At 45.0% G+C, this 17,840-nt stretch overlaps 1 protein-coding gene across 1 annotated transcript in view; it reads right to left on the reverse strand.

Moving 5' to 3' along the window:
• MTFP1 (mitochondrial fission process 1) overlaps window positions 1-17,840 on the reverse strand; it is a 68,901-nt gene that overhangs the window by 13,217 nt on the left and 37,844 nt on the right. The window contains exon 3 of the mRNA XM_077461199.1: window positions 16,720-16,952. Coding sequence (XP_077317325.1) covers window positions 16,720-16,952 — 233 coding nt within the window. The remainder of the gene's footprint in view (window positions 1-16,719; window positions 16,953-17,840) is intronic.

Raw genomic sequence — 17,840 nt, forward strand, 5'->3', positions numbered from 1 at the left:
GGGAGGACGACAAGGACGTTTGCGATTAGAGTAGGGGAACACATAGCTTTAATAAAGAGCAAGGTTTCTAAACACACAGTCCCCAGACACTATAGGGAACACCATAATAGTGACCCAACAGGGACCCAATTTCTAGCTATTGATAAGTATACACCTCCGTGGAGAGGTGGTGCTATGACTCGTGGTGTTTCCAGGCTAGAAACCTACTGGATATACATGATTCGCTCTTACTCGCCATTCGGCTTAAATATAGAATGGGATATTAATGCCTTCATTGATAATGGCTAGTATGTGCATTGACAATATTTTACTCCAGTGTTTTATTTTATTTTAATTTATTTTGTTTATTTGTCTCAAGTTTTTTATGTAAATGATAAGTTTTTTTACCATTGTTGTTTATGGTGTATTATTATTACCGATTTTGGGACAGAATTCTATCTGCCTTAGATGGTATCAGCATTTATCACAATGCATGTTCGGACATGCGTTGTGCCGGTGCTGTTATATACTGTGTATTAAAAGAAAACTGTTTGAGATGTTTTTTCTTGTACATATATGGCTGCTCCCATTCCACTCCATATATGAATTTTTTCATTGGGTAATGGGGGTGCTTTTTGGTGCACAGCCTCTTTTGGTTGTGCGGTCCGGCGTATGTTTACATGCGTCCTTCTTGACACCTGGAAGTGATGTATTTTCATCACATCACTTCCTGTTGTCGGATACACCCTGGCCGGAAGTGACGTATTTTTTCTTTACGTCACTTCCGATGTCCGATGCTTTCTGATTGGTGTGACGTGTCTCCTTACACGCCGCCTCTCGCGTCGGACGTGCGTGCAGTGCCGATGCTTCCGGTACGCGGTGCGTTCCAGCACCGCTGGACGAAGGCATTGGTGGTCTTTGTATGACACGCCCACTATGTTAGTATTTCCCTGGAGTGTGGTTGGCTCTGTTGATAGTGGGATATCTATTGGATTTATATCCACGCCCCTTACGAGCTCAATCGTGACCCGGAAATGCTATCAATAATTATTATAGAGGGGAACATATTCCAATTTTTTACATGTGGTTAATTTTCAGTTTGGGCCAACCTAGCTTTCATTTATTGGTTTATTCCATATATGTTTTAGCATGGTTTGCCTGCTGATTTATATTATAACATTATAACGAGGCGTGGAACGCACGCCGGGCGCCATCTTAAACCGGAAATGACACGCGGTGACACAGGCAGATGGAATTTTTGCCCAAATTGATTGTTTGCTATAAAAGTGATGATGCTACAGTGTAGTGCTACCCCAGAAGACGTCTGTAGAGGACGAAACGCGTCGGGACTACTGCTGTAGCACTGTTTTTATGGATTAAGCGCTTGATTTCTTTGGTTTCATGTGAGTTCATTACTTTTTATTAAATTTTTTTCTTTTAAACGGATTTACACTATTGTGGCTCCTTATTTTCCTTTGTATGAGTTCAACATTTTGAGCTGGAGTGTACCGATGTGGATTTAACAACTAGTTGGGACAACCACATGAGGAGTCTGACCTGTTACTTCCCTGAAAATTTACATCTACGATCTTGGTTTCTAAATGTATAAGCCTGCATGATCCTTCGAATGTATATTCGTTTGGATCCATAATATCCGGTAAGCCTTTATTTCTAAAGGTGACGGGAATATCACAGGGTGTCTGCATGCTAGTCTCATCTAAGAAGGTGGATGGTGACCCGTATTTCACGTTTGGACTGGATCAATTTTTCATATAGAGACTTTAATTCATTTATAGTTTTTTCGAATTTGTAATTTTATTTTTATGTTTATATATTATTGAGAAATTTCACACTTAAGGTGTCTGGGTTAAATTGTATGATGATGTACTAATTAGATCATTCATCACTCTGTTAAGCGCTACACTTTGATTTGATATTTGTTTACTATTCACTGTTTTATCCTTGTGATTGTGTGAGCAGCTTTTTTCTGTTTTTTGGGATAGCGCAGTGTCACAGGGAACACTTTTTGGCTATCCTCATCCCACAATGACATTATCCTGACGGAGACCTCACAAACAATACACCCCAGAGGCAATGAGGACCGCAGTCACAGTACACAAGGCACGCCAGCCTCGCAGCAACAAATTAGTATGCTGGATCTTAAAACGATCGCTACAGACATTAAAGACACCCTGTCAGCCGCCATTGCTGAGCTTCGGGTGGACATCAGAGCACTGACAGACCGTGTGCAGACTGTAGAAAAAAACGACTGCACTACATGACACCGCAATCCGCAAGACTACAAGGAAGATTGATGGCCACACTTTACAGCTCAGGGATATGCAGAGACACATGGAGGATTTGGACAACAGGGGCAGACGACACAACCTGAGAATTAGAGGCCTCCCTGAATCTGTCGATGGAGAACGCGTCACCACAGCAATCACATCCATATTTAACACAGTGCTGGACAGATCCCCACAAGCCTCTATTGACTTTGAACGAATCCACCGTGCCCTTCGCCCCAAAGGCCGTGATATGGACCCGCCGAGAGACGTAATCTGCTGCCTGGTCAACCACCGCCTCAAGGAGGACATCCTGAAAGCTGCCAGGACCAGACCTCAAATATCTTACGAATCTGCGCCTATTCAAATCTTTCAAGACCTCTCCGGTATTACCCTCCAACATCGCAGAGACTTACGCCCGCTGCTAGAAGCACTGAAGACCTGCGGCATTTTATACAAGTGGAAATTCCCCTTCTGCCTAACGGCTTCCCATCAAGGTCGTACAGCATTCCTTAAGGTTCCTGAGGACCTTTCAAACTTTTGTGCCACGTTGAACATCCCTCTGCTGGAAGTCCCCAACTGGTATGCCAACTTCCGTCCATTGGCATATAAACCGGTCACTCACCACCTGGAACCCATGGATACCCACGATATTCATTATCGCAGATGGAGATCCCCATCTGGCTACAGAGGACAACGCCCTCCAGATACCATCCGTAGGGACCACATACCGTCGACTTCTCCACACGCCAGGAGGGCACGAAGAGATTACTGAAGACTCTCGCATCTGAATAGCCAGTGAAGGTCAGTTGAGCAGCTCTACATTACTTTTTTGCATAGGCCTATGCCTTCACTGCCCCCTGTCTGGATGTCCTGCTTTGCTCTCCACTGCAGACACCCACTTTATTTTGTTCTGCTGATGGAGTTTTACTGTTGGAGTCTTTGCCCTCGTTTTGTTACTTCATCTTCTGACTGTTTCGGCCAGCTCAGCGGCTGTTCCACATCTCCTGAACTTAAAACGTCAAAACTCACCTATGTTGAGAAGTACTTACCTCCTTTGGCACCAGCCCGGGCTTCCTTAGCGATTTGCCTTAACTCTCTTACGGCTACTGGCAACTGCCCTTGATGGAGACTTTTCATGTTCCATTCCATTACCGTTAAGGCAATGGCTCCCCACGCTGACTCACGTTCAGCCTACCTCACGAATACGACGACACACTGTCTCTTCAGCCGGCCTCACCCACCGTCAATGATCTTGTTGATGTCAATTGTCTCGCACATTTTGAGCCGTTCGTTCCCGGTTGTCATTTCGCCGATCAGAACTTTATGCTTGCATCTCTATGGCTCCCTGCAGTCCTCACCCATCTGACGATACAGACTGCAACACTGATTTGGAAACGAACTTTTCCGGCATACCTCTATTGTTACTGGGACTCGCCTCTCTCGCTCCACCGTCGCTTGCTCTCACACATGACGATGTCGGATTCCCTTTGTCTCCACCACACAGATTCGTTTAGAAAGTTACCCACCTTATGGTGATTTCTGATCGGTTTACTGCCACCTGAACATCGTTGTCCAGTGCACCGACTGGCTGGTCTGTGCTTCTCATCCCTCAGGATAAGTATGCTGCTTATCGCAACTGTTATACATTTTATTACCATACATGTTGGGACTGTTACCGTTGTTTATCTCTATAGTTGGAGAATGGTTGGCACCTCTTGCTTGTTAGCTATATAGGTTGGCTATTAAGAGCCTATTGCTATAATGTTCTTTAACTGAAAGTTCACAGCTACAGGCTGTTTTGTTGCTATTATTGTCAATGTTATTGTTTACCATCACCCTACCAACGCCCCTTTGGGGAATATACCTTTTAGGGATAAGTGCACGTCTCTCTGGTCCTGGAGGGGCCATACACTCACACTCACTCTCACCTTTGTACTCTTCTCGTCCTATACCACACCCACCTTGGGCTTCCTCCTCGCCAACCCCACGGCAGGGTGCTTTACAGGGATTACTTACCTTCGGGTGGGGGATCCCTCTAACTCACCCTACACTACACGACTTAACACACCACTTGAGAAAGTGGTTTACACCCCCCAATCCGTCTCCCCTATAGCGACTACTCATCGCAATAACAGAAGGGCACCTTCCTTCTTTTAGTCCTCCCACGCCCCCTTTCCTCCACCCCCCCCGGTCATCTCCTCCTTCCTAATGCTAACCATGACACATTCTAGCCCTCCCGATCCTATCTCCCGACCCCAGATGAACTTACCCAACACTACTAAGCTATATTCAATTAATGCTCGTGGCTTGAACACACCCGAAAAAAAGATCCCAACTACTACATACTATTCATGAATCGAAAGCACACATTGCCCTGATCAGGGCTGCTGATAGGGGGGGACCACCAGTCCTCCTGTAGGGGGCCCGACACACAGAGGGGCCCGAACAGCAAGATGAATCAGTGTTGTCGATACGAGGAGCAATTACAGAAAGATGCCCTGTGCAGCTCTCTGCAGCAGATAAAAGCAGTTTTTTCTCCCTCCCACCAGCTTTTAGCTGCTGCAGGGAGAGACACAGGGCATTGTTCCTGTAATTGCTTCCTCCTCCCTGTTCTATTATAAAAGGGCTCATTTACACAGATTCTCTGTTATGTTTGTGTCCGCTAATAATAATTTTAGTGTAGGCTGTATGGGGCCCCGTGATTTCTAACAGCAGCCCTGGCCCTGATACAGGAAACCCATTTCCGCACGGACACCATTCCAAAACTCTCACTATCCCATTGCGTACCACGCTACCAATGCCAAAGCTAAATCCAAAGGAGTTTCCATCCTAATCTCGAAGCTCTGCCCCATTATAATATCAGATGTCCACAGAGATCCGAAAGGCCGCTTTTTGTTAGTTGAAGGCCACATCTACAACCGCCCAATTACAATAGCCAATATATATGCCCCAAACTCCCAACAGGTAAACTTCTTCAGAGAAACTATTTCCCACCTTATAGCCTTCCACCAGGGCATTTTGGTCCTTGGTGGAGATTTCAATGTCCCACTGGTACCTTCCATAGATTCGTCCAATGGATCCTCCTGTCTCACCTATAGGGCACTGAAAGCTATTAAATCTCAGTTACAACTGTTAGCCCTCCACGACACCTGGCGTACCCTTCACCCGACAGCTAGGGACTATACGTATTATTCGCCGCCTCATAAGAAGTACTCTAGACTTGACCACTTTTTTCTCACACAAGAAGACATTCCCAGCTTATTAAAGGCTACGATTGAACCCTTGCTGCTATATGATCATCACCCGATCACTGTTGTCCTACAATTGACACATACTCCCCCTCGTTCCCCCATTTGGAGACTAGATGACTCTCTATTAACTGACCTAGCAAACAAAGCATCCATCACAGACTGTCTGCAACACTACTTTCAGGAAAACGTGACTGCTGACATATCTAAGGGATCCATGTGGGCCGCACACAAATGTGTCATTTGAGGGCTGCTCATCTCCTTAAAAGCTAAACGCACAAAATTACAAAAAGCCCACATGGATTCCCTGTATAAACGTATTCACTTTCTGGAACAAGCTCATAAGCGCACTCTAGCTGAGGAACACTTACCCAAGCTAATACAAGCCAGACAAGAATTACTAGACGAACTTCAAAAAAACTGTGAAACGCAAATTTATTTTAACACAAAAGCTATTCTATGAACAAGGCAATAAGGCAGGCAAAATGCTAGCGAGAGCCCTCCAAAAAAGGAAAATGCAACATACAATTCATAAAATTTCGACACCCACCGGAGACTCTATTATTGACTCGGACGTCATAGCAAAACATTTCGCAGATTACTTCCACACGCTGTACAACTTACCACAACACCCTCCGACGACTGCCGATCAGACCAGACCAACACTTATACAGGAATTTCTTACCAGCCACTCTCCACCCACACTAGATGCAAAAGACAGATCCCTCTTGGAAGCCCCCATCACAACCACAGAAACCTTGCTGGCCCTTAAACAACTTAAGGCAGGTAAAAGCCCAGGCCCAGATGGCCTGTCGGCCGCTTACTGCAAAGCCTTCCCAGACTTGCTCATACCTCACTTCATCGACACCTTCAACACTCTTCCTACGGCAAATAGATCTAATGTAGACCTCCTAGAAGCTCATATAACACTCATACCCAAACCTGGCAAAGACACCTCTTTAATCCCTAACTACCGCCCTATTTCTTTATTAAACGTTGACCTCAAACTTTACGCCAAAATTATAGTGAACCGCTTAGCTCCCCTGCTCCCGTCACTTATCTCCACCGACCAGGTTGGCTTTGTCCCTGGCCGAGAAGCCAGGGATAATACCATAAAGGCTTTAAACATCCACCACGAAAACACAGGGCTTTTTTCTCTCATTGGATGCGGAGAAGGCGTTCGACAGGGTGGCCTGGGATTACATGGTAGCTACTCTTACCCACATTGGAATCCCACCACAACTGATCCGAATGATCATGCTCTTATACTCAACCTCTACTGCAAAGATAAGAGTTAATGGTCACCTGTCGGGCGCCTTCTCCATCACCAATGGTACCCGTCAGGGTTGCCCCCTTTCCCCAATTATCTTTGTTTTGACTTTAGAACCTCTCCTCCAAATGCTGAGAGGCAACCCTGATATTAAAGGAATAAGGATCAAAGATAAACCATATAAAATGGCTGCTTACGCAGATGATATCTTGCTCTTCCTATCAGACCCAATCACTACCATCCCCAGCTTGCTAACTGATTTGAAGTTCTTCCAAACTGTCTCCAATCTAAAAATCAATTTCGACAAATCTAGGGCCTTAAACATTACTTTACCCGCATCAATAGTAACTCAATGTAAACTCAATTCCCCCTTCCATTGGGATTGCCATGCCCTATCATACTTGGGCATCAATATCCCCACTGACTTATCGAAGCTTTTCGAACACAACTTTGGCCCCGCGCTTCTGAAAATTCAAGGTGACCTACTAAATTGGCACAAGAATTCATTCTCATGGTTTGGCAGAGTTGCCATTCTTAAAATGAACGTCCTCCCTAAGTTGCTGTACTTAATACAGGCTATCCCCATCGCTCTCCCTAAAACCTTTTTTTAAAGCTACAAAAATATGTGCAGGACCTTCATATGGTCGCACCGACCTCCGAGACTGAGCTGGGCTAAACTTGTACTCCCCAAGCATAAGGGAGGCCTTGGTCTGCCTGATATACACACCTACCACAACGCCGCATTGCTTACCAGAATTGTAGACTGGCATATACACCACCAAGATAAAGCATGGATCCAATTAGAAGAAGAAATGGCACCCATACCTTTAGTGAACCTCCCGTGGATATCCCCACGAGCTGGTCCCCCCCCCACATGCCAGACCCACCCCCTGATACACTCTTCCCTACAGGCAATACAGCGGACTCACCGCTCTCTCCACCTCACAACACCACATGGCCCCATGACCCCAATATCACGTAACCCTGATTTCCCCCCTGACATCACTGGACGAGACCCCTACCGTCCACAAATCGTATACAGAGCACATCACTTTTTTGACCGAGGGAATCTACTGTCGCACTCGGCTTTGTCTGGAAAATTTCCCGAACTCCACATACCTTTTTTCAAATTTCTACAACTCCGACATTTTTTCCACTCATACAACCCGCAGTCAGGATGGTTTAGACAACTTACCCCATTTGAAACCTTATGTAATAGTACCGAACCACAAAAACACCTCGTTTCCACCATAGTATCCTTACTAAATTCAGACGCAGCGGTGGACACTCCTACCTTACAACACTGGGACAATGATCTCCTCATCAATTTGACTGAAGATGACTGGTCAAAGATTTATGAACATACGCATAAAGGCACCGTAAACGTTTCGGTGCAAGAAAATAGATATAAACTTTGCTCGCGTTGGTATCGTACCCCAGATAAAATACACAGATTATTCCCCGAGGTTCCACCCACGTGCTGGAGATGTGGCTCCGACACTGGATCCTTTTTACATATCTGGTGGGAATATCCCGTACTTCAGTCATTTTGGAAAGGAGTTCATGACCAAATAGTTCAGATAACAACATATCCCCTAGATTTTTCCCCAGCACAGTACTTATTACACCACACGTCCATAGCGCAACGAAGCTACCGGAAATCCCTATCTCTACACCTGATAAACTCAACTACATTATGCATCCCCAGGCACTGGAAAACTTCCACACCTCCCACTTTAGAAGAATGGTACTGTCAAGTTGACAAGATCGCAGAAATGGAGAGGCTTATCCACCAAACACAGGACAGACACACCAAATTTACCAACATTTGGGCATGCTGGATACATTTTAGGACATCCACCCGATCCACTGCTCCCTTATCAATCCTCCCACAGATGTACATGACGACACCTATGCCTCTCAAATACCAACCGGTTTTCTCCTGTCCTACCATCTGGACCCATTTCCATCCCTTCATTTCCCTTAATGAGCTGTTTGACCTCCCCCCAGGGCACAACATTGAGAGGTGACCCCCCCTAAAAACACACCCTTTATCCCCCTCCGGGTTCCTCACTTTATCAACTTAGTATTCCATTTTGTGCTTCCCCCCCGGAATCTTGTCCCTTTGCCACAGAGGCTACCTTACGTACAACTTTTTCTCTTCCTTCCATTACGTTTATTTCCTGAACCGCAACCAACGAACCGACTCTCACCCGCAGTCCTTCCTACCTCCATCGACTGCACCTTTTACTTTTAGACCTGCTGGGCGTTCCCTCCGCTCACAGCTAGCTCCCCATTGGGGTGAGCGGTTTGGAAACGACCCCCTGTGAATATATGCAGTGGATGGACACTTGAGTCGACAGGTACTCGACATTCCTTATATTGCAACCCGAGCTTATCCTAACTTCCAACCACTCGATCCTTAGATCCTCTTAAGCTACATACCCATTGATTACTATACAAACGGCGTAATCCTGACATTCCTCTCCACCCATTTTTGGTTAGTATTACGGAATACGCCTCCATTACACTTCATACCTATCAGTAGTAGTTAGCCTGTACTTGAATGTTAGGATTTACCTTTGACCTCTACTTACCTATTTACATGCAAGAACTCGTGTTTTTATGATACCTGACTGTATTTCTTGTTGAGTCATGTATTAATGCGTTTTGTATTTGTGACGCTCTGCTGTCTGATTTTACTATATCCAATACTTGTTATGTTTGTATTTGCAATCTTTCAATAAACTTTTTTTTGGAAAAAAAAAAAAAAAAAACTATTGGGTATATCCAGAAAACATTTTCACTCTTCTGAAAATCATTGCCCAGCTCTGTTCAGTGGAAAAGAAAGAGTGCTCAAAAAGTGCTTAAATGTGGACCTTCACCCTCAAAAATGAATTGCCTGTACAGTGAGGGTTAAAAAGTATTTGATTGCCTGCTAATTTTGTATGTTTGTGCACTAACAACTAAATTATCATTCTATAATCTTAATGGTGGGTCTATTTTAACAGTGGAGAGACAGAACAACAACAAAAAAAAAAATCCACAAAAAAGCTTTTCAAAAAAGTTCTAAATTGATTTGGATTTTAATGAGTGAAATGGGTATTTGATCCCCTATCAATCTGCAAGATTTCTGGCCCCCAGGTGTCTTCTATACAGGTATCAAGCTGAGATTAGGAGCATTCTTAGGCTGGGTTCACACCTATGCAAAATGGATGCGGTTTCCCCACATCCAATTTGCATAGCAGGAAATTGTGACTGGCTACCTATAGCCAAAAATTCGGGCTGAAAGCGGACCTAAAACAGTGAATGGAGACGCACTGAACACCTGCCACGAGCCGCATGTGACTTAGATGTGAACCCAGCCTCAAAGTAAGTGCTCCTAATCTCAGCTTGTTACCATCATGGCCAAGACCAAAGAGCTGTCCAAGGATGTCAGGGACAAGATAGTAGAGCTACACAAGACTGGTCAGAGGGTAACAACAGTTGGTGTGATTATTCGCAATTGGAATAAATAGAAAATAACGGTCAATCTCCCTCAGTCTGGGGCTCCATGCAAGATCTCACCTTGTGGAGTTTCAACAATCATGAGAATGGTGAGGAATCAGCTCAGAACTACAAGGGAAAATCTGATCTATGATCTCAAGGCAGCTGGGACCCTAGTCACCAAGAAAACAATTGGTAACAAGGTCTCCCTGCTCAAGAAAGCACTTGCATGTATGTGGATATTTATTTTTGTATTTATGACCTATTTTATTTTTGCTGCAGGGAAGAACTTCCGCCTTTCTCCTCTACGTGAGAATTACTTTGCTCCTGATCCACCCATGTGTAGATATGGCAAAGGGTTCTATATAGCCTTCAGTACCTGTGATCTTTGGTATAGCTGCAAACACGATGCGATTAGGAAGGTTTGCGTTTCTCGTACTCTCTTAATCCCGCCACATCCTCACAACAGCGCAGATCTGTCACAGGGCTCAGCCAGGTCCCTTTAGAAAGCTGTTACTACATACTGCTAATCAGAGGCGGCCAAGGCCATACCGACCCTGCAACTGCACGTATACAAGCCCCTTGTATACATGCAATTTGCGAGGAATGCCTCGCCGCTTATGATTGATGGTGTACAGTCAGCTTTCTAGCAGGACAGCTCAGGCGAGTTCAGACTAGGATCTCATCCCTGGTCCTGGCCAAAAACAAAAAAGGTAGTTTCTTAAATGTAGAGGCCAGGATATCCACGTTCAGAGTCCTCCATCTCTGACATATCAGGTTAAAGATGTCACGGTTAAAAAAAAAAAACACATACGGTGGAGGCTGAGTTACTAGGGACTAGGCTCTGAAGACGTCTGAGCTCATTGCTAGGCAGAACCAAGGAACCTCTGATATGAAGTCTGCTCCATAAAAATAAAAAAAAAAGAAGAGCAAGAGTAAAAAAGAGCAGCGATTCTCATTGCACCAAACTGGCCCAAAAGAACCTGGTACATAGTAGAGGTGTGCATCTTCACTGGTCTCATGATTCTATTACAATTATACTGTCAATGATTCGATCCTGCAATGCATCACAATTACTGCCCATTGTTTTCCACAAAAAATTCAAGAGGTCAGAATCAAAGGCTGCATCCCCCCTTCCCCAAATCCTCAGCTGTGCTGTAGCAGGCCCTGGTTAGGGCAGAGGGAATGCTTGACCTTGTAGTCTCCCCAGTTGCAGTGTAGTAAACCCTGGTTAGGAGAGTATTGCCAAGACCTATAGTCCCCCCCCAGTTGTATTGTAGAAGGCCCTAGGACAGAAGAGGAATGCTGGGACCTATAGGTTCCTCTCCGTTGTTGTGAAGGAGGCCTTGCTGAGGAGGAATGCTGGGACCTGTAGTCCCCCCACCTCCCCAGTTGTGGTGAAGGAGGCCCGGTGAGGAGGAATTCTGTGACCTGTAGCCCCCCTCAGTTGTAGTGAAGGAGGCCTTGGTGAGGAGAAATGCTGGGACCTGGAGCCCCCCCAGTTGTGGTGAAGGAGGCCCTGGTGAGGAGGAATGCTGGGCTTTGCAGTGCCCTAACTTACAAGGAAACAGAGCCAGCTGTGGATGAAGGAGCAGAAGGTGCAGATGGAGTAGAACTCGGACAGGTCCTGGGTGATGAACCTCATGATGTCAGGCACTCAGAGCAGGATGGAGCAGGATCTCTTCAAGCAATCTATTGGGGATGGCAGTCCGTGGGTCAGGAGGCAGTTTGCTCTGCACGCCCTGGGGTAATGGGAGAGCACTGTGGGCCGTGCTCTTGCACGATTGCGCCTCCTGCCCACAGCATGGCACCTGGAGAGGACAGCAAGCCTGTGCCCCAAGAGGCAAGGGGCCCTAGCAGCCCCGAACCAGAGGAGGGGCCCCGGGACTGACAGCACTCCGAGGGCCCTAATGTGTACCGCTGGGATGACATCATGCAATCGCAATGCAGCCGCTCTCTGCATCGATGCAGAATAGTTCAAGGCTGCATCGCTGCTACGATTATTTTCAACACCCCTAGTACATAGACACACCCAAACTACTAGGAGATGGCCCATGCTCTTTTACCTACAGGCCAGACATGCTGTCTCGGGGGCCCTCTATTCCAGCCCGATTTCCAGTCACTAGCATTAACAGTATGGCTGTTGAAGACCAGGTTTTAAGAGACAGAGGGATCTCGGATTCTAATATACCTTACTATGCTTACAGCAAAAAAAAAAAAAAAAAACTTCTAGAAAGATCTATTTTTGTACCTGGAAACCATTCTTTGACCGGTGTGAACACAGGCAATTCTATTCCAAAGGATAGTCTGTGCCTCACATTCACACCTTCCTATAATCAGGACTTGACAAGAACTTGGTCTTTAGCACTCTGAAAAGGACAAGGTTCTTTTTCAGAAACCACTGGCCTCACTGCCTTGTTTATATTTGTATTCCTATTAGGTGTGTCTTTGACCAAATCTTCCTTACAGTACCCCATGCTTCCATGGGACCTCAACTTGGTTCTCTTTACCCTGCAAAAAACAACCTTTTTAACCCATCAGCGATATAATCTTTGATAACCCAAGGTTCAGTGCTGGGACCCTTACTTTTTAACATCTTTATAAATGATATTGGGTCTGGGATCAAAAGTAATATTTCTGTCTTTGCAGATGACACCAAGATATGCAGTGGAATAACGTCTTTACAGGATGTCTCCAATTTACAAGCCGACCTCAATACACTGTCTAATTGGGCGACTATGTGGCAGATGAGGTTTAATGTTGATAAATGTAAAGTTATGCACTTGGGGCCTAAGAATATGCATGCATCATACATGCTAGGGGGAGTACAACTGGGGGAATCCATAGTGGAGAAGGATCTGGGGGTTTTGGTAGACCATAAGCTCAATAACAACATGCAATGCCAAGCTGCTGTTTGCAAAGCGAGCAAAGTCCTTTCTTGTATTAAGAGAGGTATGGACTCCAGAGAAAGAGATATAATTTTGCCCCTGTTCAAATCATTAGTAAGACCTCACCTGGAATATGCCGTTCAGTTTTGGGCACCAGTTCTCAAAAAGGATATCGGGGAACTGGAGAAAGTGCAGAGAAGGGCAACCAAACTGATAAGAGGCATGGAGGAACTCAGCTATGAGGAGAGATTAGAGGAACTAAATTTATTCACTCTTGAGAAGAGGAGATTAAGGGGGGATATGATCAACATGTTCAAATACATTAGGGGTCCATATAGTGAACTTGGTGTTGAGTTGTTCTCTGTACGGTCAACCCAGAGGACACGGGGGCACTCTTTACGTCTAGAGGAAAAGAGATTTCATCTTCAAGTACGGAAAGGTTTCTTCACAGTTAGAGCTGTGAAAATGTGGAATAGACTCCCGCCAGAGGTGGTTCTGGCCAGTTCAGTAGACTGCTTTAAGAAAGGCTTGGATACTTTCCTGATGGTACATAATATAACTAGGTACTAACATAGGTAAAGTTGATCCAGGGAAAATCCGATCGCCTATTGGGGGATCAGGAAGGAATTTTTTTCCCCTGCTGTAGCAAATTGGAGCATGCTCTGCTGGGTTTTTTTTTCGCCTTCCTCTGGATCAATTGTGGGCATAAAATTGGGTATCTGGATTGTACGATTATTTTTTATTTTATTTATTTGTTTTTAAGGTTGAACTGGATGGACTTGTGTCTTTTTTCAACCTGACTAACTATGTAACTATGTAACCTGTCCTCAAAGTAGCCTTCTTGGTTGCCATCACGTATATGAGAGACGTGTCTCAGAGGAACAACTCCTTACAAGGCTACCAGCTTTCTTTACAAAGACAAGGTAGTCTTATGCCCAAGACCAACTTCAATCACTGAGTTGGAAGACTTATACCACCTTAGGAAGACATAGTCCTTCCATCTTTGTGCCCTACTTGGAAGCACTCAAGAGAAGCTGTTTTTTCAAAGCATGTACTTAGTCAGACCCATCAGTGTCTACCTCAAAAGATGGATAAGACAACCCATCGCTAGAGCTTGCACTCTAAAAGGAAAAATCTATTCATACCTTTTTAAACGTCTCCCCCTTCTACACATGCAGTTTTTAGGTGCAAGGTTCATGCCACACCACTATAAAGTTGGGTCTGTTGACACAGTTCTATTTGCCAAAGTGTTGCCCACCCTTCTCTAGGGACATGTCAGGGTCTATGAATACTCCTGTGTCCAGCGCTGTACAAGAGAAGGGAATTTTGACTTGCCTGTAAATTCCGTATCTTGGAGTACAGTACAGAGCATAGGCCACCCTCCTTTTTATTCCTGAAGGCACAGACTAAGGTAGGGTCATACAAAAGGCACTTTTTCACTATCCAATCACCTAAAGGTATGAAGTGTGGTAGGGCCACTGGGATGGTGCCCAAGGGACGTGTCCTCAAAAGCTTTGCCAGTGCCCAATAAGCTGAAGATATGAGCCTATAGTTCAGGGTCTATGAATAATTAGCCTGTGTCCTGTACTGTACTCCAAGATACAAAATTTACAGGTAAGTCAAAATTCCTTTTTTTATGACAAATACAAAAATCCCATTATCTTAACAACTTCAATACAAGGCAGTTAGACACCTTCCTGCCCAAGCCAATTTTCAGCTTTCTGTTAAAAATGTTTAAGTAATAGTAAGTTTTCTTCTTCAATGACAGGCACTGACGGGCACCGATGAGGTGGTACTGACCATGGGCACTGATGGGTGGCACTGCTGGGCATCGCAGATTTCATTTGTTTCATGATGGTGCCAGTCAGTGCCCATTTGTGGGCACTGATTGGCACAGATTGGGCTGTCATTTGTACATGTCGATGGCCATGGGGTACATACCTGGCCATCCACAGGTTGCCCCCCTTCCTGGTGGTCCTGGGGGCTTCCCTGGTGGTTTAGTGTGGGCATCCGAGGGGGGGGGGGCTGCGCTGATTGTTTTGAGACCCCCCTCCCTGTCAGAAGAGCCAGCAATCGGCTCTCCTCTACTCGCATCTGTCAGATGCGAGTGAGGAAAAGCCGAGCAACAGCTTTTCCTGTTTACATCGTGATCAGCCGTGATTGGACACGGCTGATCACGTAGTTAAGAGCCTCCGCCGGAGGCTCTTTAACAAGATCGGTGGAGCGGTGTGTCAGACCAAAACACCGCTCCACCGATCGCCGAGATGCGTGCCCCCACGGGCGCGCAGCGGCTGTTATCCTGAAGGATGTCATATGACGCCCAGTCAGGATAACAGAACCATTTCCCGGACGTCAATCTGCTATTGACCGGACGGGAAGTGGTTGAAGTAGAATTCCAGCCTAACACTAACTATGTTTAGAAATGTTCCCCTTCTCCCTCCTCCCACCTATGCTGCCTAACCTGTGTAAAAGATAAAAGTATAAAAAAGTAAAAAAAAAAAAAAGAAAAAAAAAAAAAAAAAAGGGAGGAGATATGTACACTTAGCCATTTTCAGTCCAGTCCAATCCCTCAATCATGTATATGTACATTGGCTGCTTAAAAGAAGGCCTTATTCATACTGGCAGTGTCAACCCTGCATTTATAGGACTAAATGCATATAAAGATTTTTTTCTAATGGTTCCATTCACACTGTGCATTTAGGTGCTTTCATGTTAGCTGCATTATGAGAAAATAGAATTCTGTGCAAACAGGATTCAATTAATAATGCTAAATGAATATTAAACACAAGCAAGAACATCAAAGCCCCTGTACACACGGTCGGACATTCTGCCAACCAAATCCATCGGATTTTGTCCGTCGGATCTTGTCCGAAACTGTTGCATACACACGGTCGGACTAAGTTGTCGAAAAATCCGATCATTCAGAACGTGATGACGTAATTTCGTTACGATGGGACTACGTTCAGGCTAGTAGCCAATAGCTTTGATGTAGGAATTTGATCTGAGCATGTGTGGCACTTGGTCCGATCAAAATTCTCTACACATGATCGGAGTATGTACGATTGAACCAGTTGGTCGGAAAATATTTCCAACAAGTTGGAAAATTGGGTCCGACGGATATTCCGACGGAATCAGTCCGATGCATACCACACACAGTCGGATTATCCGACAACACGGTCCGATAGGACACATTCCGACGGATTATCCGACCGTGTGTACAAGGGCTAAGAAAGCACGAAAAAGGAAGTATGAAAAATAAAAGTTTTTCATACGTCCCAGATGACTTTTCCTACATTTAGAAAAACTAAATATTGTCAGTGTGAGGCCTAAAAAAGAAGGGCTGACCTAGAATCACATCAAATTAGGTCAAAATGTATCTATATGACATATACATTTTGACTTAATCTGATGTAATTCTATGTGACATATTATAGTAAAGCCTCAATGATTGCTGTTAAAAAAATAAAAACGTCAGTATTTTAGTATCTTCACTGAGAATGCCAGTTATTTGGCATTTTACAGGTAAACAAAACTAGAAAATATCTGATACCAGCACTTGCCTGTCTATTGGTGTTATGATAACTGGAATAGCAGAAAGACCTATTGCAGTAGTAGCCCATTTTCGTGCTGGCAGAGGCCACCGGGTTACACGTCCCATTATATAAAGTGAAGCAGCACATAGTCGGTTGATGGTAAATCCAGGAATAGCCACAGATGCAAGAGCTTGCCAGACAAAAGTATCTATCACTGCTACGGTCACGCCCTTTGTTCTTCCTCGACTGCCTTTGTTTAGCTATAAAAAATAAACAAATAAAAAAGTTATCAATAATATTAATAAGAGGCCAATATAGATTACTGCATATAGTTTTGTTCTAAAAAGTCTTATAAAAGAGGACATGGCACCTAGTGCTCTATTCAGTTGAATGAAGAATTACAGCATTATGAATTCTATAAAAAATTACAATACAAAATACCAAAACCATAAGCACCTTCACTAACCACAGATAAAAATAAAGACAGCGTTGTCTAATTACAGGGAAAACAGCTGCACAGTCACCCATATATTTAGCCATTCTCTCATGTAGAACTTGATAACACAACCACAGCCAATCTGCTCCTTCTGCTCCTCCCCCTCTCCTCCTGTGTGCACAGTGGAAAGTGTTAAAGCAGAGTTCCACTCTCAAGTGGAACTTAAGCTCATCTGAACCCTCCCCCCCCCGGTGCCACAATTGGCACCTTTCGGGGGGGGGGGGGGGGGGGGGTGCAGATACCTGTATAATCCAGGTATCTGCACCCACTTCCGGGAATAGCTAGCCGTTGCTAGCCGCAAATGCCAGCCGCCCCCCCCCCCCATGTTGTGTTCTGGGAAACACACAGTTCCCAGGACACAGCGGGGACCAATCTCATTGCACTGTGCAATTGCGCAGTAGGGAACCGGGCACTGAAGCCGCAGCGCTTCACTTCCCGATTCCCTGACAGAGAATGGCGGTGGGGGCAGCCGAGAGACGATCGATTGCTCATCATCTGCTGCCGATATCGATGGACCCTGGAATAGGTAAGTGTCTATTTATTGTCGTGGAGCACACACGGAACAGGCAGCTACAAAGGCAGTTTGGTTGGGAAATGACCCAAATTTGTTGATTCTTCCCAGGATGGCCAGCTGCCTTGGGAGAATAAGTCT

Source organism: Lithobates pipiens, unplaced genomic scaffold, assembly GCF_037356315.1.
Source record: "Lithobates pipiens isolate NorthernLeopardFrog02 unplaced genomic scaffold, aLitPip1_a1.2 Scaffold_3, whole genome shotgun sequence".
NCBI classification, from domain to species: Eukaryota; Metazoa; Chordata; class Amphibia; order Anura; family Ranidae; genus Lithobates; species Lithobates pipiens.